Raw genomic sequence first — 22,937 nt, 5'->3', positions numbered from 1 at the left:
ACCTTTCAGTGTTCTTTACCCAAATACCAATGCACATCTTTCTTTTCTTCCATCTCACAAAGCAGGCAGAGTGCTATATATTCTGTCTTGTACCTTGCTTTGTTCTCCACTAAAAAATGTATCGTGCATATCATTTCACATCAGCACGTAGAGGGTGTCATTTACTATGTGTGGGAGCATCCATATTCTCAGGTTGGCTCTTTACATAGGTGCTTGCCAGGGGAGCAGCACTTCGATCAGGACTCTGTACCCCTCTTCCTCCTGCCCTTCTCAACACCCCTCCCCATACTCACCAGTTTTTTCTGTTCTTGATCTTCACCTCTCTGATTTTTTTAAACAACAGCTCCATTGGTTACATCAGTGCTTCATAAATTTTAGGGTGCCTCAGAACCTCCTGGAGATGTTATCCCAGATTTCTGGACCAGTCTCAGAGTTTCTGACCCATAGGCTTTGGATAGGTGGGTAAGCCAAGTTCACAGCTACACTTGCAGTTCCACAACCCCCTCAATCACAACTGTGGTGCCTGTAACCAGCCCCTGGAGGTGAAAACAACTTAGGTTGTCTCCGTTAGCTTATCGAGCACAGGGCCGCGGGACATGCCTGACATTGCACACATGTCATTTTGAATGTGGCAGGTAGCGGTGATACAATAAATGCCTAGAAGTGGAATTGCTGCTTCTAAGAGTCGATGCATTTGTAATTTCGATAGAAGCAGCCAGATTGCCCTTCCAAAGAGGTGGTACGTTTTACATTCCCACCAGCACTGTGTAAAAGACAGTCTGTTTCTCCGCCACCTCAGCAAGAGTGTATTGTCAAGCTTTGGAGTCTTTCCAATCTGATAGGTATGAGATGGTGGCTCACTGTAGCTTTAATTTGCATTTCTCTTCTGTGTAAGGTTGAGCATCTCTAATACAGAAGGGCCATCTGTGTTTCTTCTGTGTGTGAATTGTTTGTTCATATCCTTTGCACATTTTCCATGGCTTTTCTTTATCTTGTATCCTTGAGTTCTAGGAGCTTTTTCCATATTAACAAGGTTGATCCTTTGTTTATGCTCTGAATGGTATTACCCCCTAACTGATCATTTGCCTCTTGATTTTGCATATGGTGTTTTTTCTTCCAAGTTCTAGATGTATGTATTTTGTAAAAGATTGGAAATAATGTGAAAGCAGTCTTGGCTGTAAGCACAGAAACAAGCAGAGTTTTACAAATACAGATTTACAGAGCTGGGGAAGAAACTGGGCAGGAGTGAAACATCTGTTGTATAGTATGCTCTTTGAAACACCTTTCTGACAAAGGCAGATGCCTGGACTTTAAGGGGATCTGAAAAGTGGGTGGAACAGCCATGCCAACCAGCAGAATTCACAGGAGGAAATCAGGGACACAGCGTAGCACCAGGACAAGATCAGAACATGTAAAGACAGAGAGAGGGAGAAGCTGCTTACAGATGACACTAAAGGAAACAGGAAAACACCTATTACTCATAGGAAGGAAAACAGGATGTCAATAAGAATGTTACTCCCGAAAAGGGACAGCTAATAACAGAGGTTGTCAAAATTGCAGCGTGTTATTGATTATTTTAGCTCTCTAAATTATGATGCAAGATAAGGAAAGGAAATGTGCTTCTTGATGGGAGATAGGTAGCTCATCAGGACCAGGGAGAGCTTTCTGAAGCTGCTTTCTGTCAGAGCTGGATTAATTTCTACAGAGGGGTAAATGGACATACTCCAGGGGTCGTATGTCAGAAGCAGACTCAGATATTGGTGCTGGCAAGGTCTCCGGGGCAGCTAGGCTGGAGGTTGCAAATTGGTGGCTCATGGTCGGAGTTGGCCCGCAGATGTGTTTTCTTTGGCCAATTTGGTATTGGCCCAAAAAGTGTTTTTTAAAATTTTGAGTTAGTCACCACCATTTTAAAATCAGATGATTTCATACAAAAATATCTTGGCTTTTGAAATATTGGAAGTCTGGCTCCATTCCGCTGCACCCTCCCCTTGAGCACAGTGGCTGAGACGCACCTTCTCCATCCCCTCCTTCAGCTCTTGGGCCATGTGCTCCCTGTTTTCCGCAGTCACCACTCCCCTCTAGTGTGTCCCTCACAACGGAGACTACCTGTCAGTTGCTATTTATCCTGACTTTAGCTGTTTTTCTCTCCCTACCGTTAAAAAGGGAAGTGGATATTTCTTAACTTCCTCCCTCAAAGTAGAACTATGAAAGGTTGACCACGAGGGTAATGTGTTTAGAGAAGAACGGTGAGAGACATGTTGTGGAAGTAAGAAGTGTTACCTGTTCAGCCCAGCAGAGCTGTGTGCTGAGAGGCAGTGGCTCTAAAGATCCTTTGCTCTCGTCTTTGTTACCCACCTGGTCCCCATAGGTGGGATCACTGGCCCTGATGGCTGAGAGAAGTGCTAAAGCGTCCGCCTCTGAAAAATCATCGCCATTCTTTTGAGAGCTCCTGCTGGATAGGGAGAGGATTTTTTTTTAAAATAAGAATTAGCACAGTGATTATACATAAGATGATAAAGCATATTTTGTATAAAAATGGAAAATGATGTAAAAATATACACAATAATAAGAAATAAATACATTATAAAAAATTAGTGAGCAGTTAGATATTTAAAAAGAAAAAAAAATCAAAGCCACCACTTTGTTTATAGCCTCCTAGAAGAACAGAGTTGCAGCCACCATAGCTCCTTGGAAGGTAGAGGGCACCAAATCAGTTTAGTTTTCTAGGGTGATCGAACTTAGGAAGATAGCAGGGAGGAGAGAACGGTGGAGGTAATTCATGAATCAGACAATAGCTTCCAAATACATATATATATACATATGTATATATTTTAAGATTTATTTATTTATGCATACAGAACTGGGGTATGCGCCACAGGTGCAGGGGTGGGGAGCGGATTCACCAGAGACAGTGGGGAGTAGAACAGGCCGACTGAGGAAGTACACTGTTGAGGGGAGCAGCAGGTGTGTCAGGAGAGGTCTGCCACGCCATGTGGGTCACCTCTGGGGCCGGGATCGAACTCATGCTGAAGCGGCTTTAGCTTCTTAGTGCTGTGCTTTAACCCGCTGCGCCACCAGGGAGGGCCCAAAACTATATATATTTTTTATTGTGGTAACCTGGGTTTACATCCGTATATGTGATTTAGGGGTCAGGTTCTCATTTCTTCTTACGTATGTTACCATACCACACCCGCCACCAAGGCATCAATACTGCTCCACCATAGTCCTTTGCGCCCCTTCTGCACATTCCTCCCTACTCCTAGCACCCTCTGAACCTCAGTTCTGCAGTCGGGTTTCTAGAGTTTGTTTTGATTTAGCTTGACCGTTCCTTTGTTTTCTCTATAGTTCACATGTGAGTGAAGTTATTTGCTATTTGTCTTTCTCCTTCTGACTTATTTCACTTAGCATTATCCCCTCCAGTTCTATCTACATATCACAAAAGTTTCAAGGTCTCATTTTTTTTTAAAAAAGCTGAGTAGCATCCTATCATGTATATTTACCACATCTTCCTAACCCCACTCATCTGTCCTTGGCACTTAGGTTGTTTCCCTAGCTTTGCTGTTCTAAACAGGGCTGCAGTGAACACAGGAGTGCATTGGTCCCTTCTATGTAGTGTTTTGCATTCGTCAGGAAGATACCTAGGATTGGAATTGCTGGGTCACATGGTAGACCTATTTTTAATATTCTGAGGTACTTCCATACTATTTTCCATAGAAGCTGGACCAGTCTAAAACCTCCCCCCCCCACAATAGTGTACAAGTGTTCCTTTCTCAGAGAATAGCTTTTGAATATTGTGTTTGATACTGCTTGTTACGGCTGTAAGAGAAAGAGATCAAGCAAGTGGCTTATGAACAGTAAGGACAGGGACAAGGGGAGGGGGAAAGAAGGAAGGGGTCGTGTTGGCCTTGAGGTGGCTTTTGGTCTGGAACAGTTTGGTGGCTACTGGGAGACCCGAGAAATGGCCCATGGTCCTTAACTCTCTGAACCCTCTTTCCTTGTCTGCTGTCTCATGAGATGATTGTGGGGAACAAAAGGGATAACATACACTGACTAATTCTGAAACCATGAAAAAGGTTAAAGAATACGGGCGAGATTCCAGAAGGAATTTTAGAATCATTCCCCACAGCTGGCCTTTCGGCTGGTTCTTGTAATTCTGTCCCCCTCATGTATCCAAATTTGTCTTCTCCCTTCAGCTCTGCGAAATCCAGTTCAGGGCACCCACCAGCTCTCCCCCTGGCCTGGAATACCCGCAGACCCCTCCTGTCTGCTCTCCCAGCTTCTACCCTTGCTCCTCCACCTCATTCTTCACCTGGCAGGGTATTTATAAATATGGAAATTTAGAAATCCTCCAGCTCTCCTTTGCTGGTTGGTACAGGTCTTACCATGGCGTGTAAAGGGGTCCTTTGTGGCACGACCCTCCCACCTCTGCAGCCTGCTCACCTCTCTTCTTCAGTTTGGTGCCTGTGTCCCCTTGGATGTCCCCCCAAGGGTTTAAGCCTTCACCAGCTCCCCACCCCCAACACCTGGTCTCCTCTGGTCCCTCTGCCAGCGAAACCAGCCTCTGTGGGCTCCTCTACTGGCACCTGGGCACCTGTAAATGAGGCCTCTGTTCCTTATTCCACTTCAGCTTTCTGTTGTTTTAAATTGTTATGTACAGGAACATGAAACTCATCATCTTAACATAGCTTACAGTTAGTGTACATTCTTATTGTGCAACCGTTTTCCAGAAGTTGTCTTGCAAAACGGAAACTTTGTACCCATTCAACAGAAACTCCCATCCGGTCTCTGCCAGGTCGTTCTGTTTTTTGTTTCTAGGAATTTGACCACTCCAGATCAAATTCACATGATGCGGCCATGTCCCCAGCTTTGCTGCCTTTCTGGCCTTAGCACAAGGTCCTGTAGCTTCATCAGCACCAGGGCCAGTGCCTGTTTGAGGCAGAATAATCCCCTTTTGTATCTTGCATGCATGGACCACATTTCTTCTCTCCATCCTTCAAACCATAGACACGTGGGTTGTTTCTGCCTTTTGGCTGTTGTGAAAAATGCCGCTGGAAACATGGACGTAATTGTACATCTTCACGATCCCACTTTCATTTGCTTTGAGAACTGGCACAGAGTGAAATTGCTGGGTCACCTGCTAATTCTGGTTTTATTTGCTTGTTTTCTGTAGTAGCTGCATCATTTCACATTTCCACAAACAATGCCCAAAAGTTCCAGTTTGCCCACATTCCTCTTGCAAGTACTTGTTATTTTTTTTTGTTTGTTTCTCATTGTAGTCATCCCAATGGGTAGGAGATGGCATCTTGTTGTGATTTTGAAATCGTCTTTTTCCTAGTGAGCGTGATGTTGAGCTCCTTTCCATGCACCTTATTAGCCTCTTGTATGTCTTGGACAAATGTATATCCTAGTCCTTTGCCCATGTTTACTGAGTTGTGGCTCTTTGGCCTCTGGGTTCCAAGTACATGAGAACTGGGTACCAGCTAAGCTCCATGAAGGCAGAGCTGTGCCCACCTTGTTCACTTCAACCCAGTGCCCAACTCAGAGTTTTGCACTTGGTCTAGTGGTCACCGAATCAAGTGTGTAGCTCTCAACAGTGAAGAAAAGAAAGAATGTATGAATTCACGCATTCCTTCTTGTTGCAAGGGAAATTCAAGGGCCCGGGCATATCTTTTGGAGCCATAGAATTTGGAGTGAAGAATGGTAGGTGACCCTGAATAGCTCGTGAAATGGGTAACTGGTCAATATTATTTCACTGTTTCTGCACTGTGTTTGTTTGGTTGAGTATAAGTCCTATTTTACCTAATAATGCTGGTCTTTATAATGAAACTTACCATGTGTTTAGTATTTTACCACTTCAACATATGATGTGGGATCATTGCGTTTAAAGTAAGTAGGAAAAATGTAACCCCGTTTTCACAGATGGCAGATCAGAAATGAGCACCTGTGTCTCCCTCCCCCCCAGCTGTGTCTTCTCCTCCTGCCCTCTGCCTGAGTGCCTGGCCAGCTCCTAGCCCCTTGCGTGGGGCAGTCACTTCTCACCATTGTCTGCCCTGTCAGCCTCCCCTACGTCTCTTCTCTCCAGACACATCACTCTTCATGGCTGCCAGAGTAAACTTTCTAAAACCCAGATTTCATCATTTTCTGTTGAATTTGAATTCTTCGATGTTTTTGTGTTGCCTTCAGGTTAAAGCTCATACTTTATCCTGAGGTGCCCACATGGCACACAGATCTCATCACCCACCACCAGGGCTGCCCACTGCACCCAGCCCTCCAGCCTCTTTCCTGAAGCCCTCTGAAGGGAGGGCCTGGACCTGCGCCCCAGCCTGCCTCCCCTGCTTTTCCCGAGTTTCATGCCCTCCCCCGTCTGTCCCGTCACCCCACCTCCACCCCGGCAGCATCTGCCCTTGCTCCCTCTGCTCTGCCCTCACTGCGTCTCCTGCTTGTTTGCCTCCTACCTGCAGGGTAGTTGTACTGTTGTCGGTCACGCCCTCACTGGTCTGTGGACTCTGAAGTCAGAGGAGTGCCTTTTCTCTCCCTGTTTCATCAGTCAGCCATGCGTCTCAGTGGCTGGGGTAGGGGGCAGGGGGGAGGAAAAAAGGAAAGTGCTTTTGATTTCAAAGTTCATAGTGTGTGCTTGCTGTCCTGGCCACTTGTCATCTCCCTGGCCTGTCACCCCTCATCCCCCATCACACCCTCCCTCAGGGTGGTGGAGGCTCAGGGCTGACCCTCTGAGTGACCCAGTCTGCTCCATATGGTTCGGCTCTGAGACTCGTCGACTCTGGCCAGTGCATCAGTAAAGAGAGATGACTCATGCATGTGACTCAGGGCGAAGGCAGTAGGAAAGGCAGCCCAGTGTCTGTACAGGGAGGAGGCTGCAGGCAGCAGGGAGCTAGCTGACTGCGCCAGGAACTCTGGCAGCCCCTCAGCCTGCAAGTGGAATGAGGGCATCCATCGCCTCCTGTCCTTGGAGAAAGGCTGCCACGGCAGAGCATTACAAGCCTATCACTGGGATTCTGCTCAGTGTATTACTACTAAATAATATTTCCATCAAGTACCACGTACTCCATGCTCACCACAGCTATAGGCACTGTGATAAAATCTGTACAAATTAGCTCACTTCATCTTCACCGTAACCCTCTAATAACACCAAGATTAGCAAATACATGTATAGTGCTGACTCTTGCGACCTGCTGTTCTAGGCACTGTGCTTTTATTACCTCATCTCATTCTCCTAATTACTCTACAATGCAGACACTATGATTGTCCCCATTCTACAGTTAGGGGAGCAAGGCACTGAAAGGTTTGTAGCGGTGTCCCAAAGTCACTATATGACAGAACTGTGATACAAATTCCGGCTTCTGAGGCCACACTGTTAACCCCACGCTACGGAAACTGCAGCTCAGAGAAGTCGATGGTGTCCCGGTTCCCACACAGCGAGGGAGGGGCTGTCTCCGACGCCCTAGCCACTGTGCCCTCCTCCCCTGGTCTGGGAGATGGAATCACTGGGATATGTGTGCGTGCGGTTCTCTTGGCATTTCTTCAGACCAAGTCCAGAGGTTGGGGGGCTTCTCAGGCAAAATTCCTTTCTTCTGAGTGTAGGGTGGCAGCAGAAAGGAAGCACTTGGTGTACATTCTCCTTCAGGTCTCTTCAGTTAGGGTCTCAAAGCATCTCCACGCCGCAGGATGCTGACGTGGCTCTGGTTACCCCCACAGACAGCGAGACCATGCACTACCACTACGGCCCGAAGGACCTGGTCACCATCTTGTTCTACATCTTCATCACTATCATCTTGCACGCTGTGGTTCAGGAGTACATTTTAGATGTAAGTGACATGTCTGGGGTAGGAGGTCTGAGCCTGGGGAGGTGCTGTGCATTGATTGGATGGGCTCGTTTTGGGGGGCTAGGCAGCCCTGAGCCCTGTTTCCCCCTGATTTATGTGACCCGGTGAGTCTGACTGGACTTACCTTCCAGCCTTTCCTCTGAGTGGGGCGCCAGTATTAAGCGGGGAGAGAATCACCTGAAATGGGACAGGGCGGCAGCTGTCCCATCTGTGGGGATGTTTTCTCTTCATCTCCATGAAAGGCATTAATCTTGCCGCCTTGCACAGTGCCTGCTGTACACTGAGTGCTGTACATACACAGTAGGCTCACACTACCCTACGTCACACTTCAGCCCTTTCGAGGGAAGGAAACAGGAAATTGAGATCTGCCTGTTACCAAGACACACGTTTAATAAGAGGGGTTCTTTCTATTCTTTAGAAAATCAGCAAACGGCTTCATCTCTCCAAGGTCAAACACAATAAGTTCAACGAGTCTGGACAGCTGGTCGTCTTTCATCTCAGCTCGGTGATATGGTGCTTCTACGTGGTGGTGACGGTGAGTGGGCCTGGGGCTGTGCAGGGCGAGCCGGGGCCACCAGGCTGCATGACACTCCTGGGGCCATGACTGAGCCGACTGGGAAGGGCTAGTGGGCAAGAAAAAGCTTAAGGAGCACTAGGGAATCTTGGGGCAGTTTCTTAGAGCTGAAGCTATTTTTGCATCCCCATGGTATCACAGTGAGAGACAGAGGCCAAATGACATGATAGGATGCCAGTTTATGGCTAGAGAGAGTCATTTTGTCCAAATATAAACACATGGCGTGGTTATTATGCAGTGTGACTGTAATGATACCGTATGTTGCCATAGCACTGCGTCAGCTTTTAGGCCCTCTGCATATGCTAGCCCATGAGATGGATTTTGTTTGTGTTGGTACCATAAATTAGCAAGAACCCCAAACTCTTGTTTTGTGTGTGTCCATGATCATGTGGTTTGGAGGTAACAAGGAGGGGGCTTGGATTAGGCAGCCTGGCTCTGGGTCCAGGGCACTTTCTCTTTCACCACATTGGGCTCCTGCAAGTAAGGCCAGCATCACCTTGTCCCCACACCCGATCCTGTGAGCCAGTACTGTTCCAACAAACGTCTGCAGGAGCAGGAATTTATCTAGCTCCCTGTTCCACACAATGGGACTCTTATTTCAAGCAACCTTTGATAGAGTAAAATTCCTCGGTACAGTGAAATCTTAGTCCTTTGGGGTTCACAGTAACACAACCTGGCCTGTCATGCTAGGAAGTATTTAATTAGTAACCCCTCTCTCCCCCCCCCCCCCCCGCCCCCTCCTACACACATGTTTCTATAGCATGGTCTCTTTCTCATGAGCTAGAATATCGTGTGAGAAACCCAGACTAGGAGCTTTGAAAATCCTGAGACCTTTAAGAAATTTCTTTCCCTGCCTTCCAGTGACCCCTTACCCCCTTCCTCTTTTTTTCTTCAACACTGATGACATGCACATCCTAAGGAACTCTGTCTCCAGAGCTGAAGGCTAAATGCATATTCTCGTAACAGGCACCTGCATGTCCTTTTTTACATTGCTCTCGTTTCTGTTACTGTTTCATCCAGAGCAGGGTTCCTAAACAGAGCACTAGGGATTTAAAGTGAAGTCTAAGACTTGTATCCTCTGATGCAGGGGTGCCGTCTTGCTCTGTCTAGGGTGGGAGGGGGGTATGTACTGCTGAGTGTCTTTGTCAGTGGCACCCCTCTTTTTGTGCAGTGTGCATCGTAACCCAGGGAAGCTGAGGTGCTGCTGGACTTCAGACCTCTCCCAGTCCTCTTGGGTCATGCTGCCTCAAGGCCTCAAGGCTATGCTTTGAGGCAGCATAGCCTCAGGGCACCCAGACCTTCATCTGAAAACCATTGCCTCATCTCTGAATCACTGTTACCCTTTCTACCTCCAGACATTCCATCCCAGCTGGGACACATTTAGACCAGATTTGGAGGCCAGCACCCAGCAGTTCACACCCTTCCAGAGTGCGAAGTGCTGAGCTGTTCTGTCTGTAGAGCTCTCTGTTTTGCGAGGTCCTGAGATGATGAGGCACATTAGTTTGGGAACATTAACACTTTTTTTGGGAGAAGCTCCTAACAGGCTTTGATTATGGAGAGAGCCTGTTCTTCACTCAACAGGAACAGGAAATGGAGACCCAGGAGACCCTGGGAAGCTCCAGTGACCCCAGCTCCTGGTCCTCACCTGCCGTATGTGGAAAGACAGCAGTTGAAGGAAAAAATAAAGCTTGGTGCAGCAATAACCTTTTTTTTTTTTTTTTTTTTTTTTGGTTATGATACACATTTTAAAAAATGTATTATTATTTTAAAACTTATTTTTATTTATTTATGCATACCAAAGCTGGGTACAGGCCAGAGGTGCAGGAGTGAGAGGGTTCACCAGAGACAATGGGGAGCAGAACAGGCAGATCTACTGAAATACACTGCTGAGGGGAGCCGAGAGTGGGGCAGGAGAGGTCTGCTGCTCAATGTGGGTCACCCCCGGGGCGGGGATCAAACTCAGGCAATAGCAGTGATAGCATTAAGACTACCCCTAGGCCACCAGGGAGGCCCTATGTTGCACATTTTCTTGATTCTTCTTTGATTTCACCCCACAGTCAGCTCATAAGCAGGTCCTGCCAACTCCACTTCCACTGCACACTGGGGTTGTCAGCTACTGTCTGCCTGTGCCCCCATGTCTGCCTGTGTCCCCATATCCAGTCCAGCAGTTCTCCCCAGGGGACAGTTTCCCCAGGGGACGAGTGATAATGTGCTGCTGGCAGCTAATGGGTAGAGACCAGGGGCACTGCCCACTATTCTGCAATACACAGGACAGTCCCCACAACAAAGAATTATAAGTCCCCCTACCCCGTTAGAGTAGAGCATTTCTACTTGGTGTGATTTGGTAAGTAATAATGGGGGGCTCTGGGAACACAGTGGCCATTCATTTGCATGAATCATTTTTTTGAATGTTCCAAGACCCACAGGTAACCTTACTTTTGGATAAGGGTGGACACCTATTTTCAGCCCCAGATGGCAGTAGTGCCAAGGTTAAGGATCCCCAATCTGCAGTCCTGGCCACTGTCTTCTCTCACCTGGATCATTATCTGTTTCTTAGAAGGAGACTGTTTTCACTTCTACCCATCCCAACCCATTTCCTGTTCAGCCAGATGGATTTTTTTTTTTTTTTTTTTTTTTTGATGTAACTAAATCATGAGTACCCGTTTGCAGCACCACTGCCAGAGTGTCATGGTTTCTCTCTCACTCCCGGGACCTGGGCCCGGCCTGCCTTGCACCTCTCTCCCTGACCCATGTTCTTCCCTCTGCTCTTCTGGCTCCCCTCTCGGAGTGCTCCCTGCTTGCGTGCTCCATCCCCTGACAGCGCCTGGTCAACTCCTCTTACCATACACGTAACTGCCTAAATGTCATCCCCTCCGAGAAATTCAACACCCTCCTCCACTTTGAGTTTTATATCCTGCGCGCCTTACCGTGGTGTTTTTCTTATTTGTGTATATTCCCCACTGTCTGCCTCCCCCAGGAGGCTTTGCGCTTCCTGTGAGCTGGCCTGTGCACCCCACAGCACCTGCAGTTCCCACCTGGCACATCCCCCATGCTCACTAGATGTGGCTGTGAGAATGAAGACCCACCGGTGTCACTTCTCTCTCTTGCCTTCAACAACAATTTTTAAAATAATGAACGCCATAGCTGCTTTATTTTATTTAACAAGCAATATATAACAGTTGGAAAAGAAAGGCAAAATGAATCCTTCCCCCCGAAAGAATCAATTTTGTTTTGGTGTTGATCCAGATCATGCTCCCTACATTTATATAGGAAGAGTGATGGCAGTGTGGCTGCATAACCAGTATGTATAAGAATGTCAGCCTTCTTCTTTTAGTCTGTCTTGAACTGCTACTCCTTGGTCCAGAACACTCTTATGAGGAAAGCTGGTAGGTGAGCAGTTGGGCTCCCTTCCTGACTTCGTAGGGCCGTCCCACTTCATCTTTTTTAAAGATTGATTTATTTGTGTATATAGAACTGGGGTACAGGCCAGAGGTACAGAGGCAGTGAAAAGGACTCACCAGAGACAGAGTAGGGAGCAGAACAGGCAGATGTACTGAAGTACACTGCTGAGGGGAGCAGCGGCGGGTCAGGAGAGGTCTGCTGTGCCATATGGGTCACCTCCAGGGCGGGGATTGAACTCGCACTGAAGCAGCTGCGGCTCGCTTGCGGTACTGAGTCCCAACCCGTTAAAACCTCATGTCCTGTGCTCAGGGAGATCATGGCGGAGGAACACTTTTAATACTGGTGCCTGGATCGGGACTGATTTCTACTAACCCATTGCTTAGAGCAGATTTTTCATACCTTTAGTTCCTAAAGGGCAAATGATACAGGTTTCTTTGAATCTAGGTAGCAACTGTCTGTGTTCTGACTGGTTTCTGCTATTTCTGTGTTCTCTCTGTTCACAATGAGAGGGAAAACGCCAGGGGAAGAGGAGGGGCGTCCTAACTTGCTCGGGCCTCAGTTAACTCAGAGGTCCACTTGTAGAAAGAACCAGAAGTGAACAGAGGATTTCAGAAGCTCCCAGACCTTCTGCCAGTGTCTGGGGGTCGATAGCGTCTGGGGGGGTGACAGATGTTTGCTCTGCCTCCTCCCCCAGCCTCCCGGCATCCCAGCTACGTGGTGTGCCTGGATTCTGAGGGTACCCACAGCCCAGGCCTCCCTCAGGCAGCTGCTGGCGCAAGGTCTGGAAAAGGCAGTGAGTCATTTTCCTCTGGCTCCCCCGCTCCCGCCCTTCAGCTCCCTGCACAGTCCCCATGGACTGGACCTTCACAAGCAGGCAAGATTTTTCAGGGGAGTATTCTTGGCTTGTTGGCCTCAAAGTTCTGTCCCCTTTGTCTCCTAAGTTAAGAGGCCAGACCAAGGAGGGTCCCTGCGTAAAAGCGCGTGCTCATCTGGGATTTAGATTTCTCTCATAGCTGCTTCTCTTGGCCAATCTGTTTTTTTCTTTGGGCAGAAATTCCTCTCCTACCTCACTTTCTGAGGTACATTTTCCTCCTAAGATACATTGCTGTTTTCTCCAGGAAGGAGTTTTCTCACTTCTCTAGTTTCTCTGGAATGAGGGAGAGAGTGAAGACTCTCTGTACAGGCCCCAGGTACTGATGGAGCATGGATGAGAGAGATGGGTGGTAGTAATGTGAGGGAGGAAAGCTCTGCTCCCAGCCCCCAGACACTGCAGATCCTTTCTTGCTGCCTCTGTGTGTTGTGAGCGAGAGAGGCCCATGGTGTGGGACAAGACCAGAAATGAGGCCACGGGAGCTGTAGGTGCGACCTTCCTCTCAGACCTGAGTGCTATGTTTACAGTTTGCTTATGTATCTGATTGCAGCCAGCTAAGTCATGGTACTAGTGAGGCCCCAGGATGTGGTATCAGGGATTTAGGACTAGCCGGGAACTGTCCAAGGGCATCAGGTGCTGCATAGTGTGAGGACGAGCCCTCACCTGGTAATACGATTGACAGTAACCAGTGTGTTTCTCATTCTCCCACGTGGCCTCCTCCTCCTGGGTACTGGTGAGTGCTGCCCTTTGTCCCAGGATGAACATTGGGGGTTTTCCGTCTTCTCATTGTACATGCCACCTCCCTCTGTTTTCCTGACTTCCTAAAGCAATCTGGCCTGAGGTTCCTGGACCAGGAAGCTGGTAGCCCAGCTGAGGTTTCAGCTGTGAACCATTTCAGGAAATCTTTCCTGTTGGTTCCTTCATTTTCCTGTTTCTAAAAGGAGGTCATACTCACCTAATCATCTGTCTTTTCTAAGTGATACCTCAGAACCCTTTTTTTCTTTCAGAAGAGAATTCCCCTGTACTACCATTATTCACTCAGCCAGCAAGTTTGTATCGGCCTCTTGCAGTGTCAGCAACTGTTGCTTGTGGTGCACTGTTTCCTTGTGTTGTGTGTGGTAAACTCACCCCAGTAAGGGCTTATGTGTGAGCCTGTGCATCTTTGTGAGTGCCAATGGTCTTGGCAACCGCAAAACTATTAATACTGATTTCTTAGATTGGTAGTTCCTGGATTATGCAGGTGGTGTGAATGTGAATTCCAAACCCATGTGAAAGCTAACATGAAGAGACACATTTTGTTTCATCCTGGGCCTAGGTGAGCAGACAGCTTCACCCCCTGTTGGTAGGCCAGCTCTTTCTAGCCTGCCCTTCTCTGAGGTTGCATCCCTTCAAGAGGCTGGTTTTGTGCAGGATCTCAGGTTCCACTTCTCCAGGCCCCACATGGACACAAAAACCCTGACCCCACAGCTTCACCTTATTGTGCTGGCTTTCAGTTCCCTACCCTTTGTGGGTCACTGGGGTTTCCCCTTTAGTATTGTGAGCTCAACTTTGCATTTCAATGGTATTTGTTAGATTCCACCCAGCATTTCTAGAAGTTTTGTGATGGGAGGGTTTTCAGGCTGCCTCCCCAACTCTGTGGAGGCCCTGGGCTAGTTGCTTGAGCTGTAAAGAAAGGTACAAAGACTCTAGTGAGAAGTAATGGAGGCAGCATGAGGAGTGTCATACTTTTGAGGCCTATGGGTGAGGCAGTGGGGTCATGCCTTTCTTTTTATTCATAGTGTTGTAAAAAGCCAAACTAGGGTTTTACTTTTTCCAGTGCATAGTGAGTCTAGAGCTCATTTGCTTATTCATTCTACAAGCATTTCCTGAGAGCTGACATGCCAGTCAAATACTAGATGCTGTCCCATAAGTGATCGCATTTACTTCTAACAATAACTCTGGAAGGGTATTTTTGTCCTCCTTTTACAGATAGCCAACTGATGTTTGTGGAGATTGACTTGCTCAGAGGCTCGAAAATGTCAGACCCATATTCAGACAAGCTCTTCTGAGTCTAGGGCAGCTCTGGGCCTGTAGTTCCTCACACGGAGGCCTTCTGTTACATGTCTCCTGTTCCTTCCTCCAACTGGCAGCTGGGGATTGTGTTTGTTCCTGACCCTGAACCTGCCTGGGGCCTCGTGGGCCTCAAATCTATCTCTCTACATGCTGTCTCTTCTTGTCCACTACAGGAAGGATATTTAACAAACCCAAGAAGCCTCTGGGAAGACTACCCGCACGTGTACCTCCCGTGAGTATTCCCGGGACTTGGTCCCCAGGGAGGAACAAACTGGTCCACTTATCCCCTCATCTCTGAATGGCTGGGGGACACATCCCGCACCCCACCCCCCACGTCACATAGCCAAGTGGAGCGGGAGCTCTCTGGGGTCTCTTACATAAGGCAGCAGTTGCAAGACCCACTCCCAGATCCCATCACAATAGGGGCTAGGATTCCATCAGAGGAGTTTTGAGGGCACCCCAGCACTAGTCTGTAGCAGGTTCCTATGCCACACGAGCCAGCTGCAGAAGGCGGAATCTCCATGAATGGACTTCGTGCCTTCGTGCCTTCGTGGTGAGCTGCTCACATTTGCGGCACTTCCCCTTCTCATCCCATGGCTGATGCTCCGTTCAAGGCTCATTTCCTTCTGTAGCTCTGGTTGAGACACCAAGAGGGCAGCAGCCGGCCCGGTCCTCTTGGGGTACTGCTCTTTGCCTTAGCTGAGACCCTTGAACAGCAGCAGCAAAGGACTGAGTTATAGCTGAGTTCGAGCCTTCCAATGCTGCTCTGCAGATTCAGCGCATCACGTCCCCCTCTTCCCCATGGACAGAGGCTCTAGAAACTGCTCCCTCAGCTCCCCCATCTGCAGGCTGAAGAACTTTCCTCCAGCATACTCATAGCATCTCTTCTGTTTCTTCTACGAGCTTTCTGTGTTCTTGTCAGTGGTTTTGTCTGTGTCGCAGGGTCCCTAGACTGGGGTACAGTGCTTGCCTACCTCCCCCTGCTCCTAGGTGGGTTCCTCACGCAGCTTTGGCTCTCGCCTCTCCCTTTGCTTGGCAAGCACCCACATGAGCTGTCCCCTTAGGGACATTTTTTTTTTCACCCCTCCTGTGTGACTCAATCCCTTGTCTCTAGCTTCCAGGTGAAGTTTTTCTACCTGTGCCAGCTGGCCTACTGGCTGCACGCACTTCCTGAGCTATATTTCCAGAAGGTACGAAAGGTGAGTACTCACTCCCCCTGTTGGAGACCACTGGTCTTCCACTCCCTCCCGCCCTTCCTCTGGAAGCACAAATGTGGGGAATGTCGGGCGTGTGTGGGCTGTGCAGCACTGAGCTGAGTCAGCCCCTGCAGAAGCCCCCACCAAGTCCTCCCTGGGAGCGGTCCTACGTGGTCTGCCGCCTCCCACACTGAGCTGTAGCTTTGGGGGAAATCTGGCTGTCAGATCCTGGATTTCAGATGGAGAGGTTTTTGCCTTCCCCACAGTTCTGTGTTTTGTTTTTTAATGGTTTGCCTCTGAATTATTTCCAAAAGCCCTGTTCCCCAACCCCTGTCTTTCTCAATCCAACTTCGCCCTCTGACCAAGGTCCCAAAGCTGCTGCCTCGCCTACAGCCTTCTCAGCAGCCCGGCACACGGCCTCCGGAGTGACCTGGGACCCTCTGTGTTCAGGAGACCAGTACCACATTGTGCAGGGAGAGGTGGCCTGCACACCTCCACCCCCACACTAGCTCTCTTCCTGTACCTTCATTTCGCTAAGGAATGAGCACATCCACTGTCTGCTTCTCTGGTTTGCAGGAGGAAATTCCTCGCCAGCTCCAGTACATCTGCCTGTACCTGGTCCACATAGCTGGAGCATACATCTTAAAGTGAGTAAGGCCCCCGGCCAGCCAGGTGTCCCTGTCCCCTTTTGTCCAGTCACGGCTGCTAATTCTTTCATTAGTGTGCATTTTAAAGACACCTTCTGTGTGCTCATCCCCATGCCAAGACCCAGAAATGCAAAGACAGCCAGTGTAAGATTCATTATCGGCCTTGGAGAGGGGACAGTTATGGACGTGTAGTAGGGGTGCAGGTGACCATGGTAAGTGCTGTACTACAGCACCTGTCACTACCACGGGAGGCTGATGACTTTGTCAACCAGAGACAGAGCCAGGAGCCTTCCAAGGGATGTTGGCTTTGCAGATTGACGGAGCTGGAAGCCGATGCCTGCCTCAGAGTGGGCACTGTGGACACTGCTGGAGCTCATTGCCCTGGGAATCCCTTTGCTTTGATTTGTAATGAAATATAGAGTAGTTTACTGTGTGGCTGTTCAGAAGTCAAAAGAATTGCTGTTGCATTTGGCCTGCAGTGTTACTTTTATTAAAAGAATCAAACTGATGAATAGGAATGTCTGCAGATTTGGATTTCTTAAACACTACCTAGGTGTTACAGAACACCCTGTACTTTCTCCAGAATGGCATTTTGAGAATTTGCAATGTACAGTTGGCCCTTAAACAACATGGGCTTGCCCTGCACCGGATCACTGTTACGCAGAATTTTTCCTAGGTGCAAGCCCTGCATTTCCGGTCAACCAGCTGAATGTCAGGTGGTTGACACTGCAGATGCAGAACAGAGGTCTGACCAGAAGTGATATGTGACTCTTTCAGCCCCCATGTTGTTCATGGGACATTTCCTAACTTTCTGCCAGGGTACCCAGAGGTCCGTGAACCCCTATCCCTAAGTCCCCATGGCAGGCAGCCTGTGAGAATAAAGGACTTGGCTTATGGGTCAGGAGGAAGGTGGCTCTCAGGTCTGCTGTCCTGTGTCTGAAGACCTAAAACAGGGTTGCCTGCTGGGTGGGTCTTAGAAGAGTGAAGACTGAAAGACGGGGCCACGCTGCTTGGGGGTCATCGGCCTGAGGAAGCCAGTCTGCACTGCCACCCCAGCTGTGGCTGAGAGACAGGCCAGCTGCTCGGGGGCCCTTCCTGCTCTTGGCTCCCTGCTTCCGCATCGCTTCTTCCTATTCATACCTGAAGGCCTGAGGCACCCTGTGACCCACCTTCTCACATCTGACATGGCCCAAGGAAGATGACAGGCAGGTGTTGGACCCTGTTGGGACTGCATCTGTGGGTTCCTGTCTTGGAGCAAAGTGGAACTGTGAGGACAGAGAGCCACAGACACCCCCCCACCCCCAAGTCACACACTCCCCATTCCCAGCCAGTCTGACACCTTCTCCGGGTTCAGCCATCTCTGCTCATTTAGGGGATGTTGCCTCCTTACCTCTCACTTCTGAAAACTAGAAGGGCAGAGACCCTGGGCTGGAGGGTTTCTTAAAAGAGACTGTTGAAGTGCTGAGTGCTTCAGAGTCTCTTTTGGGGAAGAGCTGAGCTCTCGGAAGCCTTCACTCAGAGCACTGCCGAGGCCTCCTCTGGGCCAGACCCTGCTCTCCATCCTAGTAAAGAGGCAGGCCGTAAACGGGGAATAAGTGGATGGTTTCCCACAGTGGTGAGTGCAGTGAAGAAAATAAAGCAGGGTAATGTAATGGAGTCATTTACCCACACAGTACCTTCCATGTGGTGAGGGGCAGCTCTTGTGGGGAGATGACATGCTTTGAGCCGTGAATGACGGGTCAGGCCCATGGGGAGCCACACGGGCAGAAGGATCAGGGTGTGCAGAGGTGGGAGTGGGCAGAAAGCTCAGTGTGGCTGAAGCATAGAAAAGGAGGTTTGAGATGAGGTCATAGGGGGATCATGTCAGGCTTTCTAGACCACGTGACGACATCGGGTGTTTTTCCCTTTAGTCTCTACCATTCTCAGGTTTCAGTGGCCATCCTGATTGATTTTGCACGTCTTCTGTTTCTTCGGGTGTGTTCGGCCAGGTCCTTAGAGCTCCCTGTCTGTTGGGGTGTGCTCCCACTATCTCGATTTTCTGAAGTGCAGCATGTTTTGCTGGCTCTGTAATTTTCACTCTGCAGTGTTTTCACTTTTCTTTGAACTCCAGCTGACTATCTGCGGGAAACTGCCTAAGAAAGCCAGTGGCAGCTTCATGATGAATTAACCAGAGATGTCTGAGTGGTCACTCATGTTTTTAAGAAGTTGGCTCACTAGCACATATGTGTGTGTGTGTGTGTGTGTGTGTGTGTGTTTTCTCCTTTTTTCTTTTCACTAGCGCATATTTTTTAAGTTACGTTGAGTTTTGTTTCCTTGTGTAGCTCTTGACTGTGAAGGCTTAAACAGTGGGGATCCTTTGTATCTCCCCTTACCAGGTGGAGCCCCCCTTAGCAACTTGTTCTGAGCACCTTTTATGTACTTGGTCCAAGGCTGGGAGCTAAATGCAAGGTGACACATGCTGTGAAGAGGATAAGCCGGCTCCTCTGTAGGAGTGGGCAGCCCTATTCTCAATTCTGTGACCCAGACACAAGTCTAGCGGTGGTATTGGGGGAAAATCTTAAAGGAGGGACAGTAGAACTAAATCTGAAGGGCTGAGGCAGGGCCAGCCACGGTAAGTGGGGGCGGAAAGCAGAGCCCGTGGCCCCTGTGGCCCCTGCTCTCATGGCACCTTGAGGGACTGAGGCCCATCTGCTTCTCCCCAGCCTCAGCCGCCTGGGCCTAATTCTACTGCTGCTGCAGTACTCCACCGAGTTCCTCTTCCACATGGCGCGACTCTTCTACTTTGCAGATGAGAACAACGAGAAGCTGTAAGTGATCTGCTAGAGGCAGGGGCCTGGCGGGACCTGGCTGGTGGGAAGGCCCTGCCCTGGGTGGAACTGCCCTTTCCCTTTACATGGAATCTGGGTTATTTTTGCCCTGGATCATCTTATTCTGGCTGTCTCAGCCCTCTAGCTGAGCTATCTCTGTCCTTGACACCTAGACTTCTCAGCCCATAAGCAAACTCTTCAGCTACTCTGGATTCTTCTCCTCACTTGGGGTCTCTTCTGGAGAAGTGAATGGGGCTCCCCTCAAGGTCACTATAGGCTGATGTCCCCTTCTACATCCACGAGCAGGTTTAATGCCTGGGCTGCTGTATTTGGGGTCACCCGCCTCTTCATCCTCACCCTCGCTGTGTTGGCCATTGGCTTTGGACTGGCTCGCATGGAAAACCAGGCCTTTGACCCTGAGAAAGGGAATTTCAACACCTTGCTTTGCAGGTGAGTTGGACAGACGTCCGCCTGGGGTGGTAGGTTAGGGCTTCCTAAACACTGCAAGGCACCCCCTGAATTTGATATAGTTTATGCAGAAGGTTTGAAGGTGGCAGGCCCACTTTCCAACACTCTTGATATTTTGTTTTTCAAGATTTATTTCTTTATTCGTACAGAACTGGGGTACAGGCCAGAGATGTGGAGGGTGAGAGGATTCACCAAGGACAGAGCAGGAAGCAGAACAGACAGATCGATGAAGTACACTGCTGAGGGGAGCAGCGGGCGGGTCAGGAGAGGTCTGCCTCGCCACGTGGTCACCTCCGGGGCAGGCGGGAATCGAACTCATGCGGAAGTGGCTTTAGTTTCTTAGTGCAGTGCTTTAACCCACTGCGCCACCAGGGAAGGCCCCCAACACTCTTGATATTTAACTGGAAATCTCTGGATGTCAGACCTGGTGGGGAGGAGATGCCAGCCTTGTTTCCATCAAAATCATCTTTACTTGCCGGGCCTGGCTGCTCAGACTGCTGTCTGCATCTCAGCCCAGATGGGAATCCCAGCCTTTGTCACCCACCTCCTCATCCACGCTGGGCTTTGTTTGTAACCTCTAACTGACATCACAAAAACATTCAGTTCACAGCCATATTCTCAACAGCTTGACCAGTGTCCTCCTACCACAGCAAGGAAGCCGTGACATTTCACCAGACCCCTGGGCCTGGGTGGGTGTATCATTTGTTCAGCTTTTACCCTACACTAGGTCAGAAGCCACAATACTAGAATAATTTCCACCTTCACCCTAATTCGACTCATTTGAATTCCTCCATCATGAATGGAACTTACCTGAGCCATGTTCTGTGCTGTGAGTATGAGCCAGGCCAGGCCAGGGGCAGGCCGACTGGGCTTGATGGACATCAGTCACCTGTTCCCCATCTCTCTGGCCCTGTCTGTCACCACCTCTGAAGTGCGCAGAGCAGGGACTGCACTCAGCCACGAGCTCCTCCCAGGGGTGGCAGGGCAGGGGTGTGCCAGTGCAGTGGGCCAGGGGCTGTGGGAGCTCACCTCCACTACCTCAGGACTGTGGGCCCGAGCCCGCCCTGAGCCCTCTGTATGCCCCTCCGCAGGCTCTGTGTGCTGCTGCTGGTGTGTGCTGCCCAGGCCTGGCTCATGTGGCGCTTCATCCACTCCCAGCTGCGGCACTGGCGAGAATACTGGAACGAGCAGAGTGCCAAGCGGAGAGTCCAAGCTGCCCCCAGACTACCAGCCAGGCTCATCAAGAGGGAATCCAGTGAGTGCCAGGGCCTGCGGCAGGTAGTGGGTGCAATGTGGAGAGAGGAGGCCCTGGCTTCTTGGGCTCTATCCAGGCCAGTCGTACAGCTTACCCTGGGCCTGGGGCTCCTTGAATGCTGACAAAGCCTGACTGGCTCATGACTGGGATGGGCCAGGGAGGGGTTGTGGGTGGGTCTGGCCCTAACTAGGTGGGGTGCCCTCTTGGCAAAGTGGGATAGGGCAGTGGCTGGGTGGGGAGTTCTGGCAGGAAGCATGTCCACAGAATGGCTTCGGGCCCCCAGCCAAGTTTGGCTGCCTGCTCTCCATACGACACAGTGGCTCTGTCCTTACCTGCCCCCATGCTCTGCATCTCAGTTCCTGGTGCCTGCTGTGTCCTCAGGAGGGACTGAAGATGACACAGTGTCAGGTGGGCCGTAGGGGTGAGACACTCATTTCTTCGGCCTCTGCCACATGTTCCAGTAACCACCCGCCCACTGCCAGATCTTGGGTCACTGCCAGGCTTGTGCTTTCTATCTAGCTCGAGGGCCTGTCTACTCCAGGATCTGCTTCCTGACTCACCTGCTTTTCTTCAGGCGTGGCCTGCTTGGCAAGGGCTCCTGCCTATTTGAACCAGACACGTGCGCAGCTGGGTGTGACAGTCAGGCCTGGCTGTGGGGGTATGGGAGGCTGCAGTCAGATAGGCCTCTGTGATTCAGAGCAAGAACATGGAGATGTTTTTGACAACAGAGAAAAGAGAGAACCATTTTTCCAGGCTTCGGAGTAAGGCCTGTTCCCATGGCCCCCTGTCCTGCTTCCTCCTATGCTGTCTGAGAATATCTGAAGTGACTGGTACCCCTAGAGGCAGGCCATGAGCGAAACTGAGGACACCGCAGGCGGCATCCAAGTGATTCCGTGATTCCAGCCAGGATCTGGCTCGTCTCAGCCTCAGCCTAGATGGGCAGGCTTCTGCCTGTTCCCAGGTTGCCGTGTGTCATCTCAGCTCCCTCCTGCAAAAGGACAGTCAGAGACCAGCGACCTCAAGCTGAGCCCTGGTAGCGGCTGTGGGGTGAGCAGAGCTCCCGGAGCTGTCTGCTGGCATCTACTTGCTGCAGGCGCACAGTGGTGACCCCTTGGCTGGCGTGTGTGCAGTGGCAGTGGCCGCAGGCTGGCCCAGGCCTCCCCTTCCCCTCTGCCGCTCCAGCCCCAGCAGAAACACCATGTCTGTCTCCCTCCCTTCACTTCCTAGGTTACCATGAAAATGGAGTGGTGAAAGCAGAGAATGGAACCTCCCCACGGACTAAGAAACTCAAGTCTCCTTAAGGCCAAAGTGCTGAGAACAGGAACCCTCTCGCGGGGATTCAGCAGGGGGCTGGGAGCCCCGGCTTCCGTCACTGCCTCCCCCTTCCTGCTCAAGATGCTCCGTCTCAAAACAGCAGAAACCTGCCTTTGGATGGGCTTTTCCTCTTTCTTGCTTCTTAACTTTCTTTTCTTATTCCATAAACCATTCTCAATAAAACCAAAAATCTTCCGCTTGCTCTCCCTCAAGCCACCTCATGTCCTCACCTCGGCTGAGTTGGGTTTTCTCGAAGCCCAGGTTCTCACGGTTATTCTGCTTGCCTTCTCTTTCTCTTCTTCACAGCTGCTTTTTCCTCTTTTTACTTCTTAGTTTTACCTTCTTGTGCAATTTTTCTGTGTCTGAATTCTACAAGAGGGAGCTATAAACTTGCAGTCCTGGCCACCTAGCACCCAGTGTCAATCCCCAGGACCTGTCAAAGTCTGGAAGCCTATTGCCAAGGAGCCTCTTGTGGGGCCATAGCAGACCCTTGGTGGTCAAGAAGAGGAA

At 49.9% G+C, this 22,937-nt stretch overlaps 1 protein-coding gene across 1 annotated transcript in view; it reads left to right on the top strand.

Moving 5' to 3' along the window:
* The window catches only part of TRAM2 (translocation associated membrane protein 2), a 69,673-nt gene extending 47,034 nt beyond the window's left edge, over positions 1-22,639 (top strand). The window contains exons 3-11 of the mRNA XM_004673568.2: positions 7,714-7,823; positions 8,260-8,376; positions 14,914-14,972; positions 15,855-15,939; positions 16,513-16,583; positions 19,286-19,390; positions 19,697-19,840; positions 20,950-21,113; positions 22,341-22,639. Of these exons, the coding sequence (XP_004673625.1) occupies positions 7,714-7,823; positions 8,260-8,376; positions 14,914-14,972; positions 15,855-15,939; positions 16,513-16,583; positions 19,286-19,390; positions 19,697-19,840; positions 20,950-21,113; positions 22,341-22,414 (929 nt within the window). The 3' untranslated portion in view covers positions 22,415-22,639. The remainder of the gene's footprint in view (positions 1-7,713; positions 7,824-8,259; positions 8,377-14,913; positions 14,973-15,854; positions 15,940-16,512; positions 16,584-19,285; positions 19,391-19,696; positions 19,841-20,949; positions 21,114-22,340) is intronic.
* The last annotated feature ends 298 nt before the right edge of the window (positions 22,640-22,937 follow it).

The sequence above is a fragment of the Condylura cristata genome, unplaced genomic scaffold (assembly GCF_000260355.1).
Source record: "Condylura cristata isolate star-nosed mole 26May11 unplaced genomic scaffold, ConCri1.0 scaffold00001, whole genome shotgun sequence".
Taxonomy (NCBI): Eukaryota; Metazoa; Chordata; class Mammalia; order Eulipotyphla; family Talpidae; genus Condylura; species Condylura cristata.
The sequence above is the reverse complement of the archived record's forward strand: the minus strand, read 5'-3'. Positions and strand labels throughout refer to the sequence as shown.